This window comes from Chaetura pelagica, unplaced genomic scaffold (assembly GCF_000747805.2).
Source record: "Chaetura pelagica isolate M959 unplaced genomic scaffold, ChaPel_1.0 scaffold638, whole genome shotgun sequence".
Taxonomy (NCBI): domain Eukaryota; kingdom Metazoa; phylum Chordata; class Aves; order Apodiformes; family Apodidae; genus Chaetura; species Chaetura pelagica.
In genome coordinates, this window is record NW_009954298.1 from 147,087 (window position 1) to 164,195 (window position 17,109).

Below are 17,109 nucleotides of genomic sequence, written 5' to 3' on the forward strand. Positions count from 1 at the left end.
CTTCCCTTCCTGTGCTAGGAGCTGTGTGAAGCAAGGCAGGCCTTTTACCAACAGGTTGTAACCTCTGTTAGGCAACAGGCAACAGCCAGACACACACAGGTGAAGGATAAGGAAACAGATGACAATGACTTGTTGCAACCACTGTCCTTCAACCTGCTTCTCTTCTCCTGGACCAGACTACCATCCTAAAACATGAGTGCCACCTTTAAGCATTCTGCAAGAGAGAATGGGGGGTCTTCTGAGGAAGAATATACTTGAAAACTATTATGTTCTTCTAGGACATACCTTGAGCAGATATATTGAAGCAGAGCTTCTATTTAGCTGTTAATTGACTGACATATACATCACTAACAGAGTCCTTTTTCCTATTGCTGGTGAATCAGTAAAATAATCCCACCTTTTTTTCCTGGTGGAAAAAAAGTAGTCCATAGAGAAGCAGGATGTGCAGAAAGTTAAGCCTTCAGGAATAGCCCAGAGACAAAGGAAGCTAAAGAGAAGAAAGGAGTTCAATTATGCTCTTACACAGACATTAATGGATGTTGAATTACATCCAGTATTAGCAGAAAAAAGTAGCTCTCCAAAGCACTGGTAAAGCAAACACTGTTGCCATAACTACCTCACTTCCAGAAGCACACCAATTTAATTTCCACAGTTAAATATTTACAGAGTAGAATGCATGTTTTCAGGAGCTGCAGGAGCTGCTTATAGAATGCAAATGCATGGTCCTGTCTTCAGGGCCTTCACAGAGGATCTCCAGTCACCCCTCAACCCCTTGACTCAGAGGCAAGACAGTGCTTAAAATAAATGCATGGCCAGTTAATATGGCTCATTAGATATACAGTTAACAACTGCACTGGTAATATGGTTGCACATTTCAGCCCTGTATATAGTCTCTATCAACATACTAAGACAAGAATTATGCACATGTATAATCGTTAGCTAGCCTGAAGAAGTTCTCTTTAGGAACAATGACATGCAGTGTCACTTTAAGATGAAGCCCTACAAAATTTTTCAAGGTAGAAACTTCAAAACTGTCTAGCCTGCATGTGTAAATAATGCATTACAAAATCCTTAAGTGAAGTTCCTCAGGAAAGACTAAAGAGCATGGCAAGAGCAAGGACTGGAGAATGAACTACCTAACCCCATCGTAGCTGTAAAGCAGGTTTGCAACCATCTGAAGAACCTGAAGGTGCATAAATCTATGGGACCTGATAGGATTCACCCACAGGTCCTGAGGGAGCTGACAGATGAAGTTGCTAAGCCTCTGTCCATCATATTTGAGAGGTCATGGCAGTCTGGTGAGGTTCCCACTGACTGGAAAAAAGGGAACATAGCCCCTATTTTTAAAAAGGGGAAAAAGGAAGAGCCAGGGAACTACAGGCCAGTCAGTCTCACCTCTGTGCCTGGCAAGATCATGGAGCAGATCGTCCTGGAAAGTCTGCTAAGGCACATGGAAAATAAAGAGGCAATTGGTAACAGCCAACATGGCTTCACGAAGTCATGCCTGACCAATCTGGTGGCCTTCTACAAGGCTACAGCGATGGTGGATGGTGGAAGAGCAGCTGACATCATCTACCAGGATTTGTGCAAGGTGTTTGACACTGTCCCACATGACATCCTGGTCTCCAAACTGACAAGGCATGGATTTGACAGATTAGCTGGATGGCCACACCTAGAGAGTTGTGGTCAATGGCTCAATGTCCAAATGGAGGCAGGTGACGAGTGGTGTTCCTCATGGGTCAGTATTGGGACCAGTGCTGTTGAATAACTTTGTTGGAGACATGGACAGTGAGATTGAGTGTATCCTCAGCAAATCTGCTGATGACACCAAGCCGTGTGGTGTGGTTGACATCCAAGAGGGAAAGGACACCATCCAGAGGGACCTTGACAGGCTGGAGAGAAGGGCTAGCGGCAACCTCATGAAGTTCAACAAGGCCAAGTGCAGAGTTCTGCACCTGGATCAGCACAACCCCAGGCACAAATACAGGCTGGGGGAAGAATGGCTGGAGAGCAGTCCTGAGAAGGGCTTGGGGGTGGTAGTTGATGAGAAGCTTGACATAAGCCCCCAGTGCGCTCTCGCACCTGGGCTGCATCAAAAGAAAAGTGGGCAGCAGGGCTAGGGAGGGGATTCTGCCCCTCTAGTCTGCTCTGGTGAGACCCCACCTGGAATACTGTGTACAGTTCTGGGGCTCTCAGCACAAGAAAGATATAGACCTGTGTCACCAGCCAATATTGGAAAGGGTCCAGAGAAAGGCCACCATGATCAAAGGCCTGGAGCACTTCTGTTACAAAGACAGGCTAAGAGAATTGGGCTGTTCCGCCTAGAGAAGGCTCCAGGGAGACCTTATAGCAGCCTTCCAGTACCTGAAAGGGGCCTATAGGAAAGCTGGGGAGGGGCTTTCCATCAGAGAAGATAGTGATAAGACAAGGGATAATGGTTTTAAACTGAGAGAGGGGAGATTTAGGTTAGATATTAGAAGGAAATTCTTCACTATAAGGGTGGTGAGGAACTGGAATTGGTTGCCCAGGGAGGCTGTTGATGTCCCATCCCTGGTGGATTTTAAGGCCAGGTTGGATGAGGTTTTGTGCAACCTGGTCTAGAGGTAGGGTTTCCTGCTCATGGCAGGGGGTTGGAACTTGATGATCTTTAAGGTCCCTTCCAACCTTAATGATTCTATGAAGTCAGAGATCCTACCTAAAAAGCCTTCAACTCTCTGCACATTTCCACTTCAAGAAAGCACCCAAATGCCAGAAAATTCTCATCCAGAAAAAACATTCATGTTGGCATCATCAGTCAGAGGATTCCACCCGCAGCACCATGAGATTTCAGAAAGAATATTTACCTTGACAGATGATCACGTTTCTTCAAGGTGTATGGCAGTCTGACTCTTGTAATGTTACCAGGTACTCCCTTGCATGTTGGGTGCTGACTATTCTGAATGGGTTCAGATGGAAGTTATCTTAAATTAAAAGTATGTTAAGTCCTAAGAAACAAGTGTTGTTTATTAAAAAATAAAATATCTTGAAAATACTTTCAACAGGCATACAAACACATACATAGACAGTATGGCATTGATCTTTTGCATTTAAAAGTAGGTTTATCTCTATAATCTTAGAAAGAAAATAAAAAAGACAGCATTTTTAATCACAAAAATCGCATGTCAGGAAAGTCACACATCAACAGTAACATTTACATCATTGCATTTTGTGTGAATTTCAAGACAAACAACAGTAAACCAGGTTTCAAGAAAAACAAAATTATTGTTAAATGTATGGTCTGATTAGAAGCAATAAAAATAATCTTAGAAGTTTAAAAAATATTCTGTTGTAGGTTGAACACTATTGGAGAAAATTATCAAAGGAAACAGGCTGTCTTACTGGTTTGTGGCTTAACTCAAGGGCTGAGTTTGCATTTCCCTAGAATACTACCATAAATAATTATTACTCTTCTCTCTCTCCACACATAATCCAAAGGAGTGCATTGATTACTTGAACTAAACAAGTTAATTGAATATTGCAGAAATGCCAATTGTTCATTTACTTTTTTGTTCTTGATTTCAATGGGATTCATAAGAGTAAGGAATGTGGGGTTGGATTAGTAAATGCTGATAAAATCATAGTATTTTAGACTAGTTTAAGAAAAAAGAAAATTTCCATCACATGTTTCTACTGAAAAGTCTCATTTGTCTGTGCATAATGTCCTAGTGATATTCAGAAATAAAGAGAAAGGCATTAAATTCAGAAGTTAATTGCAAGAGTCCAAGTAGACTGTTGACCTATGAGTACATCCAATGCTGTTTAATTCTACTTATTGCTGTGCTGTAAGAATCCTCTCTTTGGATAGCCACATCCTCAGAAGAATTACTCCTAGGATCTATGCTAAGCATGGTGGTCAGACAACAGTCTTTCTTACATGATACTGAAAGCCTAAAAGAACAAATCAAACAACTTTTAGTCTGAACTGTTCCATCTCAGATTTAGAAACATCACTAACATTTCATTCTTCCAACACAACTATTAGATATATTCAATGCATTTTACTGAAAAGAATAAACTAAACCCCATAGTTCCCTTCTGAGGTAGGTAAGTAAGATTCTCTTCATTTTAAAGCAGAAAATTGAGGCATAGTACAGCTAAGTCCATGACACTGCTTGAACCCAGCCCTCCTTGCAGTATTTTACTCTAGTAAGATCACACATAAAAATGAGTGAAGTAATAGAGGTATACAAATGGATTAGTATTGCTATAAAAATCCATAAATTTTACCTGTAACAGTTTACTTCATTCTATTGAAATACTGGCTAAAAGAAGCAAGTTCTGACAAATGTAGTATTATAAAGTCTGAAAAGGAAAACATTATGATAATGGATTTATAAAAACCTGAGATGAATCCTTGATGAACATAATTCATTTGGTGAACAGAATCTCTTAGACTTTAAAAAAAAAGAAAAAAAAGACATAATCTCTTAAGACTGAGGCTGATCTTGCATTTGAAGGTAGGGCAGATGTGAAAGCATTTACTGCACTGGCTGCAAAAACTCTGATGTAAACACAGCTTCTGCGTAATCCTCACAAACATCCTGCAGCTCTGCTGCCACATCACACAGGGCTTCTTCCGTTAGTTGCTCCGCAAGACTGAAGGTGAGAGAGGGAAATAAAGAAGAGGAAACAGTTCAGAAATTCAGATTTCAAATTCTAATGATACCAATGCTCTGACTTTAAAAGGCAAATACTCATGTTTTGTCATTATTTCTACTGCTTAGCCCAAGAAAAGATCTGATGTGTTCTGGTATGTGTTGGATACAATCCAGAAATTATTTCCTCAGCCTGTTAATAGCAAAGAACATACTTCAGGCTTAAAAATGCTGAGAATCAGTTGCTTCCTTTTTTCAAACTCTTAGATACTAATCTTGCTTTGATAATAAGAGTTACCATACTATGGTGCTCATCCAAAGGCCACTGAAGTAAATGGGAAGCTTCTCACTGATCTTAGCTACCATTGAATGAGGCCTTACTGAGAGCAATAAAATTTAAGGAAAAGTGAGGTGAGAAATTTACATTTTCAGTGATCTCTGGACCATAGCAAATGTCACAGAAGTAAAAACTGCTGTAGTGTAAGAACACAATTGTTAACTGGCCTCTTGAAAATTTCTCTTCGGTTTTGCATACCTTCTAATATATCATAAAGTTAGTCTTTCTAAGACCTTTTGAACATAGCATGGTAATGTTTCTTTTAAACCTTATGAGATACTATTTTATACACAAATATTTATAACGCCCTCTGGTGGTAAGAATAAGTAAATGAAGGATGCTGGAGATGAGAATGCGTTTGTATTTTGATTTCAAACATGTATCAGACAAATGGCACCAGTGATGTAATTCAGTTGCTCTACCTGTTACTGAGCAATCAAAACACTTAATCAAGCTTCAGTGCAAGGGTATTTCATTGCCCTGCTTGCTTAGCAGACACTGAGCTAACCGTACCATTTTTATTTGCCAGGAAGTGAACAGCAGAGACACAGTTTCTTACTGCTTCTTCATCTCTATTTGTGCTAAGGGATGGTAAGCCACCTGTGCCACACTTCCCACAGTGAACTCCATGAAGCATGAAGATGTGTGGAAAAGGAAGCACTGAAACCTGCATTAAGACCAGTGGTCTCTTTTTAAAACATATCTACTGTTTTTCAAGGAAACATCAACTTCATAATCCTTCAACATAACGATTAAAATGTTCATAGTTATTTACAGCACTTTATTTCTTTTTCACTCAGAAAAAACCCAAACAAATAACAACAAAACCAACTAATTTTGTTTTCCTTCAATTTACCTGCTGATAGTCTTCTGAAAATAAGTTAAGTTAACCTATATTTCACACACATTTTTTTGTAGTAATACCATAGAAAGATGTAAAAGATAATAACTCCTCCTGGACATTCTGCTCCCATATCCTTTCATTTTGTCCAACTACCTTAAAAATCCATGAACTCCAAATACCAGCAGAGAGACAGTCCAACAGCCAACTGCTGCTGTCATTCTATTTGGAATTTAAATGGCTCCCTCCCCTCTCCTTTCCTGAGTAAGAATGGAAAAACCTGTTAATCAGCTGATACATTAACTTCAGAAACACAAAGATAGTTCATATACCTCTCAGCAATCTGCCATGGGTTGAAACTGCCGACTGCTTCATGGGAAATAAGCTTTAAGTGATGGCTGTATCTGCTTTTATAATCCAAGATGTTCTGGAGCATATGCTTTGGCACAGTGAGAGACATACAGCGCTCTTTATGTAGAGAATTCCAAGTCCAGGGCTCCAGAATGTAATTTCCAGTCTGCAGTTTCTCCTCTGCTTCTTTGTTTTTATCAATATCACTGGAGATAAAAAAACATCATTCAGACAGATGCAGATCATAAAATCTCTTCAAATAGTAACCATAGTTTTCTGTAATGGAAACACTATAATGAAGACACACAGCTGATAAACACCACCATTTAGTATGGCCAAATATTTTACTCACTTGTCACCAACAAGTTTTTCAAATAAAATGTTCACTTCTGGCTCTGTGTGTCCAATCAATTTGGTTATCTGAATTGGATGAGGAGATGCAGGTATTTCAGCTACTGGTGCAATCTGTCGCTCTAGAAGGAAGAAAATAACATTTAAAATTGTTTCTTTGGAAGAGAAAAACTACATTTCCTGCAGGTGCCTGTGCCTTTTTCAAAACTGAAGACAGTACTGAACAAGAACATATTGAAGTGGCTTTAGGATACCTCAAGCTTAGAAAGTAAAATAGCTGTCTTTTGGAATAAATTCAAGTAGTTTACAGATGAACTGGAGTGTGTGTACTTAAGGATTATCATCTTCACTGCACAATAATCATTACTCACATTTTGACAGGAAATATATTTGATAAAAAAGAAAGCTAAGGAATGACAAATTCCTAGAAAAGGGACAACATTCAAACTTAACATTAGATGATTTGAAGTATATGTTAAAGTTTCCTATCCTTCAGCTAAATTGCACCAACAGTGCTTTCCATCCAAATGCAGCCACAATAAAGGCAAGGAGAAAAAGCCAGCCTGCTCTCAGAAGAGATCCTTACTCTTTAGAATATTGATTTTAGAACTGTATTTTAGAAACAGTACTCTGAAAGGAGCAACTGTAGTAAGAAAATATGTCTGGCTGCTGCTATGTGATCACACAGAATCCAGTCACCTTGATTTCAAAACACCTGAATTTAAAGATATAGATTATAGGAAAAACAAGTTGCATTATAAAGACACTTACCCATTTTGTCTTCCTGGGCCCAAAAGTCTGAATCACTGTACACGATCTGGCTGAATCTCCTGCGTACAGCCTCCTGGTATCTCTAGTTTTGAACACAACAAATGAATCAACGCACACACACTTAGCAGTTCAGCTGCACTAGTTTCCACCCAACAGGAAAGCAGGTCATGATCCTCCTTGGTCAAAGTAGGCTTATTTTGCCTAGTTAACATAGCAAAGGAGTAGAGGGGGTGAAATCACAGACAATAATTTTGTTCAAAATGTCATACTTGAAGACTCAACCACCATAGGAACTCTTGCCATTTCAGACCAACAGCCCTTAGTCAAACAACTGAAGGGTCCCCAAGATGTTCCTGCCTCACTGACAGTGAATTCAAACATATGCTTAAATGTCTCCTATGGATAAGAGCACTGCACAGTCTCTAGAAGCAAATGGCACTAAATTTGGCAGATGCAAGTTTTCATAAATTTCACTTAACAGGAAGGCCAAAATGGGACTTGAGCCAAAAAATATGGAAAAGCTGATGAAAGTAATTTTTTTAAGAAAGAAATGTATAAAAAGTTCAAGTCAAGTAAATTATAACTTCATGAATATCTATATAGAAAGACAGATAACTATGGACACAGAAAGCAATGTAGTTGTCTGACTTCCTCATGTTGCCCTGTAAAACCCTAGAGATTGCCTGAGCATATTTCCTTGAGATACTCATGCTACTAGAATGCTAGGACCCTGTACCTCACTCTCCCCCCAAAAAATAAAACAAAAAAAATAATTCTAAATACTTTCCAATCTACGGGACAACCAACATAATGGCTCTAATGATCCTCCCACTCATACATGATGGTCTAAGTCACAAATGTTGAGGTGGAAGGCAAACTAAAGCGAGCAGTAAAACCATTAGGGTAAACATTCTTTTAATCTTACAATACCTTTTGCTGAAGTGCAAACTCTTTCCAAGTCTTTAATTTCATATGGTGATCCAGTCAGACCTTGCTTTATTTAAGAATGTGGATACTTACAGATATTAAAATTTATGGACAGTAAACAAGAAATTGGCACTAATGAGACCAACCAAGAGAGAAAAATCTTACTTCAATTTCTTCCATTCTTTGCAACATTGTCTCCAGACTATGAGTGTCAGCCATGGGCACAGCCTCTGTCTGGAGTCTCTCCTGCTGCTCCATACTCCACAGCTCTTGAGCAGTGTCTTCCAAAAGATCATCCAATAGTTTTTCACTCAGAATATCTGCATTGGCTGCAACCTGCTATTTAAAAAGTAAACAAACAAAAAACAAAACCAAGTGAAAAAAACCACAACACAGCCAATGCAAGAAAAAAACCAAACAACACCTCAAAAACAACTGAGTGGAAATAATGCTTACAAATCAAACATTTCTTACAGCAGCTCCTGGAAATAATCCCATCATCATTTCAACTTTCCCCTTGAAGGAAAATCCAAATAAATTCCCATTTTCCTTCCACCCAGAAAATAAGGCAAATCAATAAAAATAGCCTATTATGTTCCTACCACTAACATCAGTAAATACGGAAAAAGCTTGCTACATAACTGCATTCTCAACTTAAGAGATGAAACTGTCACAGGTTCAGAGATCACCTAGCAATTCAAGAAAGTGAAGTGAAGGCCCTCATCTTACAAAACACTCCACACACATTTAACTTACAATGCAGGAACAGCCTCACAGTGGCTCCAAGTGGTAATGAGTAAATATATAGGATATGTTTCAGTTGTGTCTAATTTTACGAATTAGCTATGGCACAATATCACTATTAATTTACTTGTATTGTTTCATATGAAAACATTCTTCCCCCTAAGCAACTTAATGCATAAAGGTCACAACAAACAGAAAATACACAAAAGAGATGACGTTAGAAAGAGCTCTCTCATTGTCTCATATTGTGAGCGGTTAAAAAGCAGTACTTCAGAAGGCACACATGCCCAAGCAATGATGCTGTTTCAAAGATGTGGCTTATCATTCTGTGATTCTGTGAAATTGCTAAGTTTGGAAAGTCAGTACTACTTTTCCAGATGCATTCTGCTATATGGCAAGGATAAAAATTGATCTTAAATGTCAAAGAGCTGTTTGAGGTAGTTTAGAAATGAAGAATCCTTCAAATGACACTTGGTTTCCAAGGAGAGACTGATCTTCTAAATATAGTGTAAATCCTCTCATTATAATCAATCTTTCTGTATTATTAACCATTAATACTGCTAGTCCAAATTTATTTAGTAATTAAATATGGTATTTTAAGAATTATTAAAATAATCTTACCAACACTAGTCATGTTCAGTGTGGAACTCTTATAACCATTCAAAAACAACTTAAAAATTCACCTACTCAACAAGAAGCCAACAAGAACAAAATTTAATGCAGCTTTGCCAAGCTTCATTGCAATAATTCAAGACCCACGTACTGAAATGGAAATGTACTCTCCAAATATCCAAAACTGTGTTGACTACATAAATATCAGCTGCATTAAGTTGAAAATAAACTGTGTGTTGCCCCTTTATAAAGGTTTTATAGTTTTAAGGGCTTCAGTGGCAAGAGCCTGATTGTACTACCTGTGTCATATCCAAACGAGGTTCCAGGGGCTCCCATGCATCCTTCTCAAATTTGTCTGCACACTGTGTTGGAGAAGCACTTTGTGACCTACACAAAAAAGAACAAATTACAATGCCATTCTGAAACTTGCTAAGACAACAATAATTTTAAAAACTTAAACACATATATGTACTTTTAGGGGTACTAGTGGGAGTGGGGAGAAGACTATACCAGATCTGACACCATTTATTAGCTCTTCAATATAAGTAATTACCTTAACTTCTGTATTTTTTTTATTTCTTTACTGCTAAGGACAGTTAGAACCTTTGCTCTTCTTGAAGTTTCTGCTTCAAGAGTTGCTAGTCTTCAAAAATACAACAATAATATAGAGGGTTATAACATGCACATTCAAAACACTGAAGAATGAAAACGTGATTCTGAGTATCAGTTCAGAAATTGCAAAAAACTTCACAGAGGAAATAAATACTCACTTTAACACCATATAAACCAGGAAATTCTGTTGAGAACCAGGCATCCTCAATTATGTTTCTGCTAGTGGCAAACAGGCAGCTTCATGGCTGTACACAAATAGTGCCTGGACAGATGAGATCCTTATCTTATCCTGCACACTGCCTACTACAGATCAAGCAGCTGGCTCAGCAGTTGGATCTTCTGCTTTAACTGCCACAAACAGAAGTCTCAAAGCAAACTAAATTTGGGTAGCCCTGGTCTACTTAAACACTGTTTAAAACAAACAAACCTGCACTATTACTAGCTAGGACAAAGATCTAGATTTTGTCCTTCTGGAACAGGGAGATAATATTTACCTCCTGAATGCAGTGGGTGTCCATTCTGCATACTGTGTGTTTTGTCAATGCTCTGCCTAGCACAGTGTGGCCTGTGACTCCCAGACAATACTTGGAACGGTTGTTCCCAGGTTGTAGGAGTAAGACCACTTTGTGATGAGTGAGAAAGGAACGCAACCATCTGGTGGCGAGCTGTGCTGTGACACTTGCCTTGACGGTCTGACAGCCAGGCCAAATCCATCCCATTTACTAGTACAGACAGAGCCGCATTCCCACTAGGCAGGGCAAAGACAGGTTCCACTAGACTGAACGTACCGCTGAGGTGGATCACGTGGACACACTGGGCTTGGAGGAAGGCAGGTTCTTCTGTCCTTGACCAGCCGTTTGTTCTCTCTTAGCTGGAAAGCCATCTTTGTCTCTTGAAATCGGGTATGCTTTCCTTTAGGATGTACTTGTCTTGATTGGAGAGATTTCTGCATTCCCTTAAAATTAACACAATCACATTAAAACTTAGATTCCAGTTGTAGAATTTTCAAGTATTTTGCATTGCGTTTCAGAGTTTGTCTTGAAATCATGCCTGCTGGCTTTGTTGCACAGTTGACATACATGGAGGCCTTCTCTAAAAGAGAAGTACAATTGTGCCTGAACAGAACACAGGCTTAATCCTGCAACTATTATTTTTGCAAACAGTTTCAGTTTTTCCTACACTGCTCTTCATGAGGAAAAAACTTCTTTTGACACTTTTAGGATTAGACCCTAGCTCAGAATAAAAAAACATTGTAAGGAAGTGCAAAGTTTGACAGTCTCTAACATTATATAACAAATCCCAGACAACAAGAAAAAAACAAATTCTTTTAACACTTCCCTACCTGTGATTTTGCAGGTAATGACACACCTTTCTTCTTCAATGGGACACTTTCAAGGATGGGAACTTTTTTTACAGGTCTAACTCTCACCAATGCATCTATGCTTCCTTGTAAAGTGGCATTTCTGTCTGGAGTAGGTGGGTCATTCTCTTCTCGGAATTTAGTGTGCAATATATGAGCACAACTGGTTCCCTTCTGAACTGCTGAAATATTTGCAATATATCAGTGTTTATCTGTATCAAAAATAATAAACTTCCAACTGCAAGTTGAAAGGTGCTAGAATCATCTTTGTTTCTACATTTGATACTTCTGTTAGGTACACCTAATCACGAACTTTTAAGCTCTACCATAACAAAACCAAACCCCCAGACCACAAAAAACCCAAACAAAAAAACCCCACTCTTATACTTCCTGATAAGTATTAATAGTTTTTCTTGCACTGTTCCAATGAACTGGAGATTTTGGCATTTATGTGCATATATATACTTATACATGTTTAGATATTTGAAAATACACATATAAATGAAAATATAGGCTATATAATAACGTAACAACGGCTTTCATGAGGTGTCAAAATACTTCAGGTGGTAAATTTATCTCCCAATACCTTAAAAATAAAGCCTGTTTTCTTCCCTATATGAAGTAAAAGAATAATATAGTAAACCAATTCCCAAAGGTTGCATGGTGAATTTTAGTGAAATTAGTGAAAAAGGCCCTCAAGTCTTCAGCTTTACAATCAATTAACATGTCTCTAGGTACTGAAACTGTGATTACTGTGCAAAAGACATTAACAGTAATGAATTGGCAAGAATAACACACAACCGCTCCTCTTTAGAGGAACTACACAAACCAAGGAAATTCCAAGCCAAGGCTACTGTAGATCTTTTCACTGTAAACATTTGAACAACAATAGCTTTGTTGGGAGATTTGCTAACATTCAGCAACTTTGCATTCCTAAATAATATATTTATACAGCATTACCTATGTTCAGTATATATTTTGAAATATTCTGTATGGACCATTGATGTAAACTTTTAAACTGCCATTTTTCCACTACAGAAAAACAATCAAGTGTAGCCCATGGACAAAACCCAGAACACAATGATAATAATATAGTTGTAATGGATAATAATCTGCAGGTCTATCATCCTGGAGGAACAGCTGAAAAAAATGCATGGCAAGGAGATATGAATCCAATATACACTTTTGACCAACAATACATAGCATACAACAAAATCAAACTGCAGATGGTAAGTTAACTGATAAAAAAACCCAACTGAATAATTCAAAATACAAACCAGTCAAGAGACTCTGGGCAGTTGGAGGTTTTCTAGGTTTGTGTCCATGCTGTCCCTTTACGATGAGACGTTTGTTTTCTCCGTTTGGAGATGCAAGCTGCTTTCTGACTGGAAATGTCTCAGTATTCCTTGGAGATTTGCCCTGAGATGATGAAATACATTTCTTCACTTTTTTGGGTGTTTGTTTCTTTTCCAGCAGTGAATCTATAACCTGCACCAAATATTCAGAATGTTAATCACTCTCTCAGAAATTCTGGCATTTCATGAGCACACAATATAGTTTGCAGTAACATATTTCACTACATATTTTCTGCCTTGCCAAAAACATTGTTTCCTACCTCAACTTGCAGCAAAATATCTATGACGATGTCAGAAAGGGAAGAATTCACTCCTAGTTTGGCAGAACACAGGGACAGTTGTCGTATGAGACTGGCCAATTGCTTGTGGTGAATAAGAATCTGCTGCTCTGTTTGTTCTGCAAACTGATTGGTAAATGCCTGCAAGGCTCGTACAGCTCCTCTGTGTGCTGCTGCCAATCTGGATACTGCTAGAGACTGTAAAAATGAAAAATAAATGCTTTAATAGCTATTAGGCTCTATGAATTCTGATGCTATTCAAATAATTGTCACCAAAATTTCATGGACAACCACTCAGGCTTGGGATAATTCTGATGGATATGAGGTCATTTATGAGACAAAGAAAAAACAGGTAATCTACTAAAAGTACTACACAACAGTACTCAGATCAATTATCATGTTAGCTTCAGATAAAACAGCTTGGTTATAACATATTCTGATGTTTCTACTACCTATGTCAACAGAGTATTGTAGTTATGGATTTGACCCTAACATGCAACAATTCCACAAATAGAGCATTCTCCAACTTCCAGTTTTTGTTACAGAAAAAATACACAAGAAAATAATGGGCCAATATTGGCCAAACAGAAGGTATGATCTCAGAACTATCTTTATGAAAGATGCTGGGCAGAAAGAAAATCAGAAAGGAGGCGAGTAAGACTGAGTGGCATCAACAGGAAGTTAAAAAAAAGCAGTCAAGAGTAAAACACAAGTGTTATTCAGAAAAAGAAGTGGAATGAAGAAGGAATTAAAAGTAAAACACAAAAGCAAAAGACCAACAACCATCTACTCTAGATTGCTGTAGGCAGGTAAGAACTAAAAACAGCAAAGGCAGCGACCATTAGACCAAGCGACACACAATTCTGTGAGAACGAGACAACAGGTGCAAGATACAAAGAAAATCTCCCTTCTGGAGAGAGCTCTGCTGTATCCCAGACAATCAATTTCAATTAGCTGGAAAACTTTCTATCAATAACTTACTCGGAGCCTGAAGGATAACTACATCTTACCATTTTAGGATGTTTGATTTTATGAGGACTCAATTTCTCTAAGTCATCCTGTATTTCTTTTACCTGTTTATGAAAAAAAGGAAGGGAAGAGGGGAAAGTTGGTCAGAATTAGCTCCATGTCTAAAAACAAACAGTCTTCACTGTAACATCTGAGTGGAAGTCCAAATTTTCCAAGGGTAATGCTCTTCTCTCTGTCTAATGGTAAAAGAAATTACCCACACTGTTCAGATCTAAACAAGAATGCCAAGGAAGTCCAGAAATAACCCTATAGAATTTCTTGTTTCATTTCACTTCTGTCAAATTAATCACAATGAACTAGCTACTACACTTTCAATTTAAAATACTGGTTCCCACCTGTTGCTGGAGCACATACAGCACCCGAGCTGACCGTGCAGCTTGTTTCTGTCTCCTAGCACAGACTCGTTGCTCTTCATCAGGATCTAAAATTTCCCTCTGTCTCCCTAAAAAGCATGAAATGTAAAGTTTTGTCTTAATTGAATTTATGAAAATCCTGGTTAAGCTATGATAACAAAACGTAATTTAGCAATAAGCCTCTTTCATGCAGAAGCACTACAGAATGCATCACATATTTTGCAGGGCTTCCTTGAACAGCAATACAAGGTAGGCATTTTAACTCTACATCATGTTTTGATTTAGAATTTTACATTCTTACACAATATAGTTTATTAGTTACAGCTTACAAAATCACAAGTGACCCTTTATTTTTATGACAAAGTCACATGTGAAGTACTCAAACTTAGGAATGGTTAAACCTCCAGCTAGTTATTACAAAAGAACCAATAAGTGTGACAAGGTCTGGCTGAGATGCAGTTGGTTTTCTGTTCTGGATTTATGATGGAAACAGTGCTGACAACATGCCAGAGCTCTGGCCATTGCTGAGCAGCACTGGCACAGCACCAAGGCTTTCTCTTTTTTCAGCTATGCCATGCCAGTGTATACCTGGGGGTGTGTAAGAAACTGGAAGGGGACAGAGCCAGGACAGCTGACCCCAGCTGATCAAAGGGATATTCCCTGCTCAGCAATAAAAACTGAGGTTTTTGGAGGGAAGATAACCGTTTCTCACAGAAATGGCTGGGCGTTGGTTCTACTTGTGGGAGGGAGTGACTAATTGCCTTTACATTGCTGGTTTTGCTTTTTTTCTTTCTTCCTCTTTCCTCCCCTTACTCAGCTATCCTTATCTGAACCCCTAAGTTTTCTTGCTTTTAATTTTTCTTCCCTGTCCCATCAGGAGGGGAATAAGCACAAGTGTGTGGTGCTTTGCTGCCAACCAGTGTTAGCCTACAACAGTGTCAGGATATCTATTAATCATGCTACTACACAGCCATAAATTAGGTCAGACTTGTGAAATGAAATTTTACCAGCTGTTGCCCTCTTTCCCATCACTGATAAGAATGTAGGTAATAATGATACTGGTTTTTGCAGTCTGATTATTTAGCCAATGGACCAACAGACACCAATATTTTTTCACTCCCATTATTTAAACGGCCTACCACTAATTTACCATCATTGCAGGCTGGACTGGAACTCACCATAAACACTCAGAGATATTAAACCTGCTATTGCTTAAACTGGCTAGACATTCTAGCTGTTATTTACTTCTGAAAATATAGATGGTTCTCAAAAATCCAATGCCAAATGTGGATCCTGATCCAAGCCAAAAATCAGAAAGAAAAACAAATTAACAAACTATTGTGCGTTTATGGAACATAATTTTTGTCCAGTCTTACACCTTTCTTAGACAGCTCTTCAATTTTCTGGACATAGCTCCTCAATTCCTTTTGCAGCCTTCGGACTTCCTGCATATTTTTATCTTCTTTTTTGTTCACAGTTGGCTTGGGGTCTGCTCCTCTGTCATGGGTGAGTGGTGAGTCCACAATAGCTGGTATTAGCTTTCCCTTAGTTGGTGTGTAGAGATAAACTTTAGCACCAGAGGTTGTAGTCTCCACTTTGGAAGGCTGACCAAGTTTCTGCTGATATTTCAAGCAAGTCGGAGACTTCAGTGCATCTTTACTTTCTGGACTTTCAAATGCCTCAGTCTTCCGCTGCTGTGACTTCTGGACCAACAATACTTTTTTGACAGCATCTCCAAACACCTTCTGTTTCACTTGGTCTTCAAGATGTCTTCGTTTTATGTCCCTTTTGGCTAGTTGAATAGCTAGTTTTAGCCTCTCTTCAGATACCACTGAAAACATGCCAGAGCTTCTTATGCTGGGGTCCTCACTTCCAGATAGAGTTCTCTGATCACTGGATGCCTTCAGTTTTTCTATTATAATTGGACGCGGGTTAGAGAACCTGAGAGCCAAGTTCTCTGGAACTGTAGGAACACTTCTGTTAAACTGGAGCTGTTTCAAAGTGTAAAAAATAAAAACACATACACCTGATGTTATACAGGATGCTTTACACACATGATTTACTTCTAGTATACAATAGTAAAGAAAAAGGATCTGCTTTTCATATTAAAATGAATTGTCATTTTGGTACTTCTTTAATGCACACAAGGCATTCTGTCCACCCAGACAAATCCCATTGTTCAAAATAATCATCTTATAAATAACATTAGGGACTTATCTGCAACATAGGGTGGGCACAGATATTGAAATCTCTGCTCCTAAGTGACTAGGTGTCCTGGTTTGAGCCAGGATGAAGCCAATTTTTCTTTTTGCTGATTTTTTTTTCCTTCAGTAAGTTTTCTTGTAACTAGCAACAGTGTGCTCTGCTAGGCTGATAAGACAGTGGAATGTTTTTCTAACTACTGAGGCTTCAAGGCTGCACCTGCACTCTGCCGGCTCAGACACTATGGGGAGATCTGTGACCCCCCCGTAGGAGGCTGAGTTAGACAGACAGCAAAATTGGCCAAAGATATTCCATTCCATATATCTACGTAAGCTCAGAGGAAGGTCAGAGA

The 17,109-nt window shown here is 38.6% G+C and overlaps 1 protein-coding gene across 1 annotated transcript in view; it reads right to left on the bottom strand.

Moving 5' to 3' along the window:
- Positions 1-4,517: 4,517 nt before the first annotated feature.
- The window catches only part of KIAA0753 (KIAA0753 ortholog), a 17,089-nt gene continuing 4,497 nt past the window's right edge, over positions 4,518-17,109 (bottom strand). The window contains exons 2-15 of the mRNA XM_010003814.1: positions 15,934-16,546; positions 14,538-14,644; positions 14,184-14,246; positions 13,156-13,371; positions 12,818-13,028; positions 11,523-11,722; positions 10,969-11,135; positions 10,122-10,211; positions 9,868-9,955; positions 8,378-8,551; positions 7,286-7,367; positions 6,516-6,636; positions 6,145-6,369; positions 4,518-4,635 (exon numbers count right to left, since the gene is read on the bottom strand). Coding sequence (XP_010002116.1) covers positions 4,518-4,635; positions 6,145-6,369; positions 6,516-6,636; positions 7,286-7,367; positions 8,378-8,551; positions 9,868-9,955; positions 10,122-10,211; positions 10,969-11,135; positions 11,523-11,722; positions 12,818-13,028; positions 13,156-13,371; positions 14,184-14,246; positions 14,538-14,644; positions 15,934-16,546 — 2,475 coding nt within the window. The remainder of the gene's footprint in view (positions 4,636-6,144; positions 6,370-6,515; positions 6,637-7,285; positions 7,368-8,377; positions 8,552-9,867; positions 9,956-10,121; positions 10,212-10,968; positions 11,136-11,522; positions 11,723-12,817; positions 13,029-13,155; positions 13,372-14,183; positions 14,247-14,537; positions 14,645-15,933; positions 16,547-17,109) is intronic.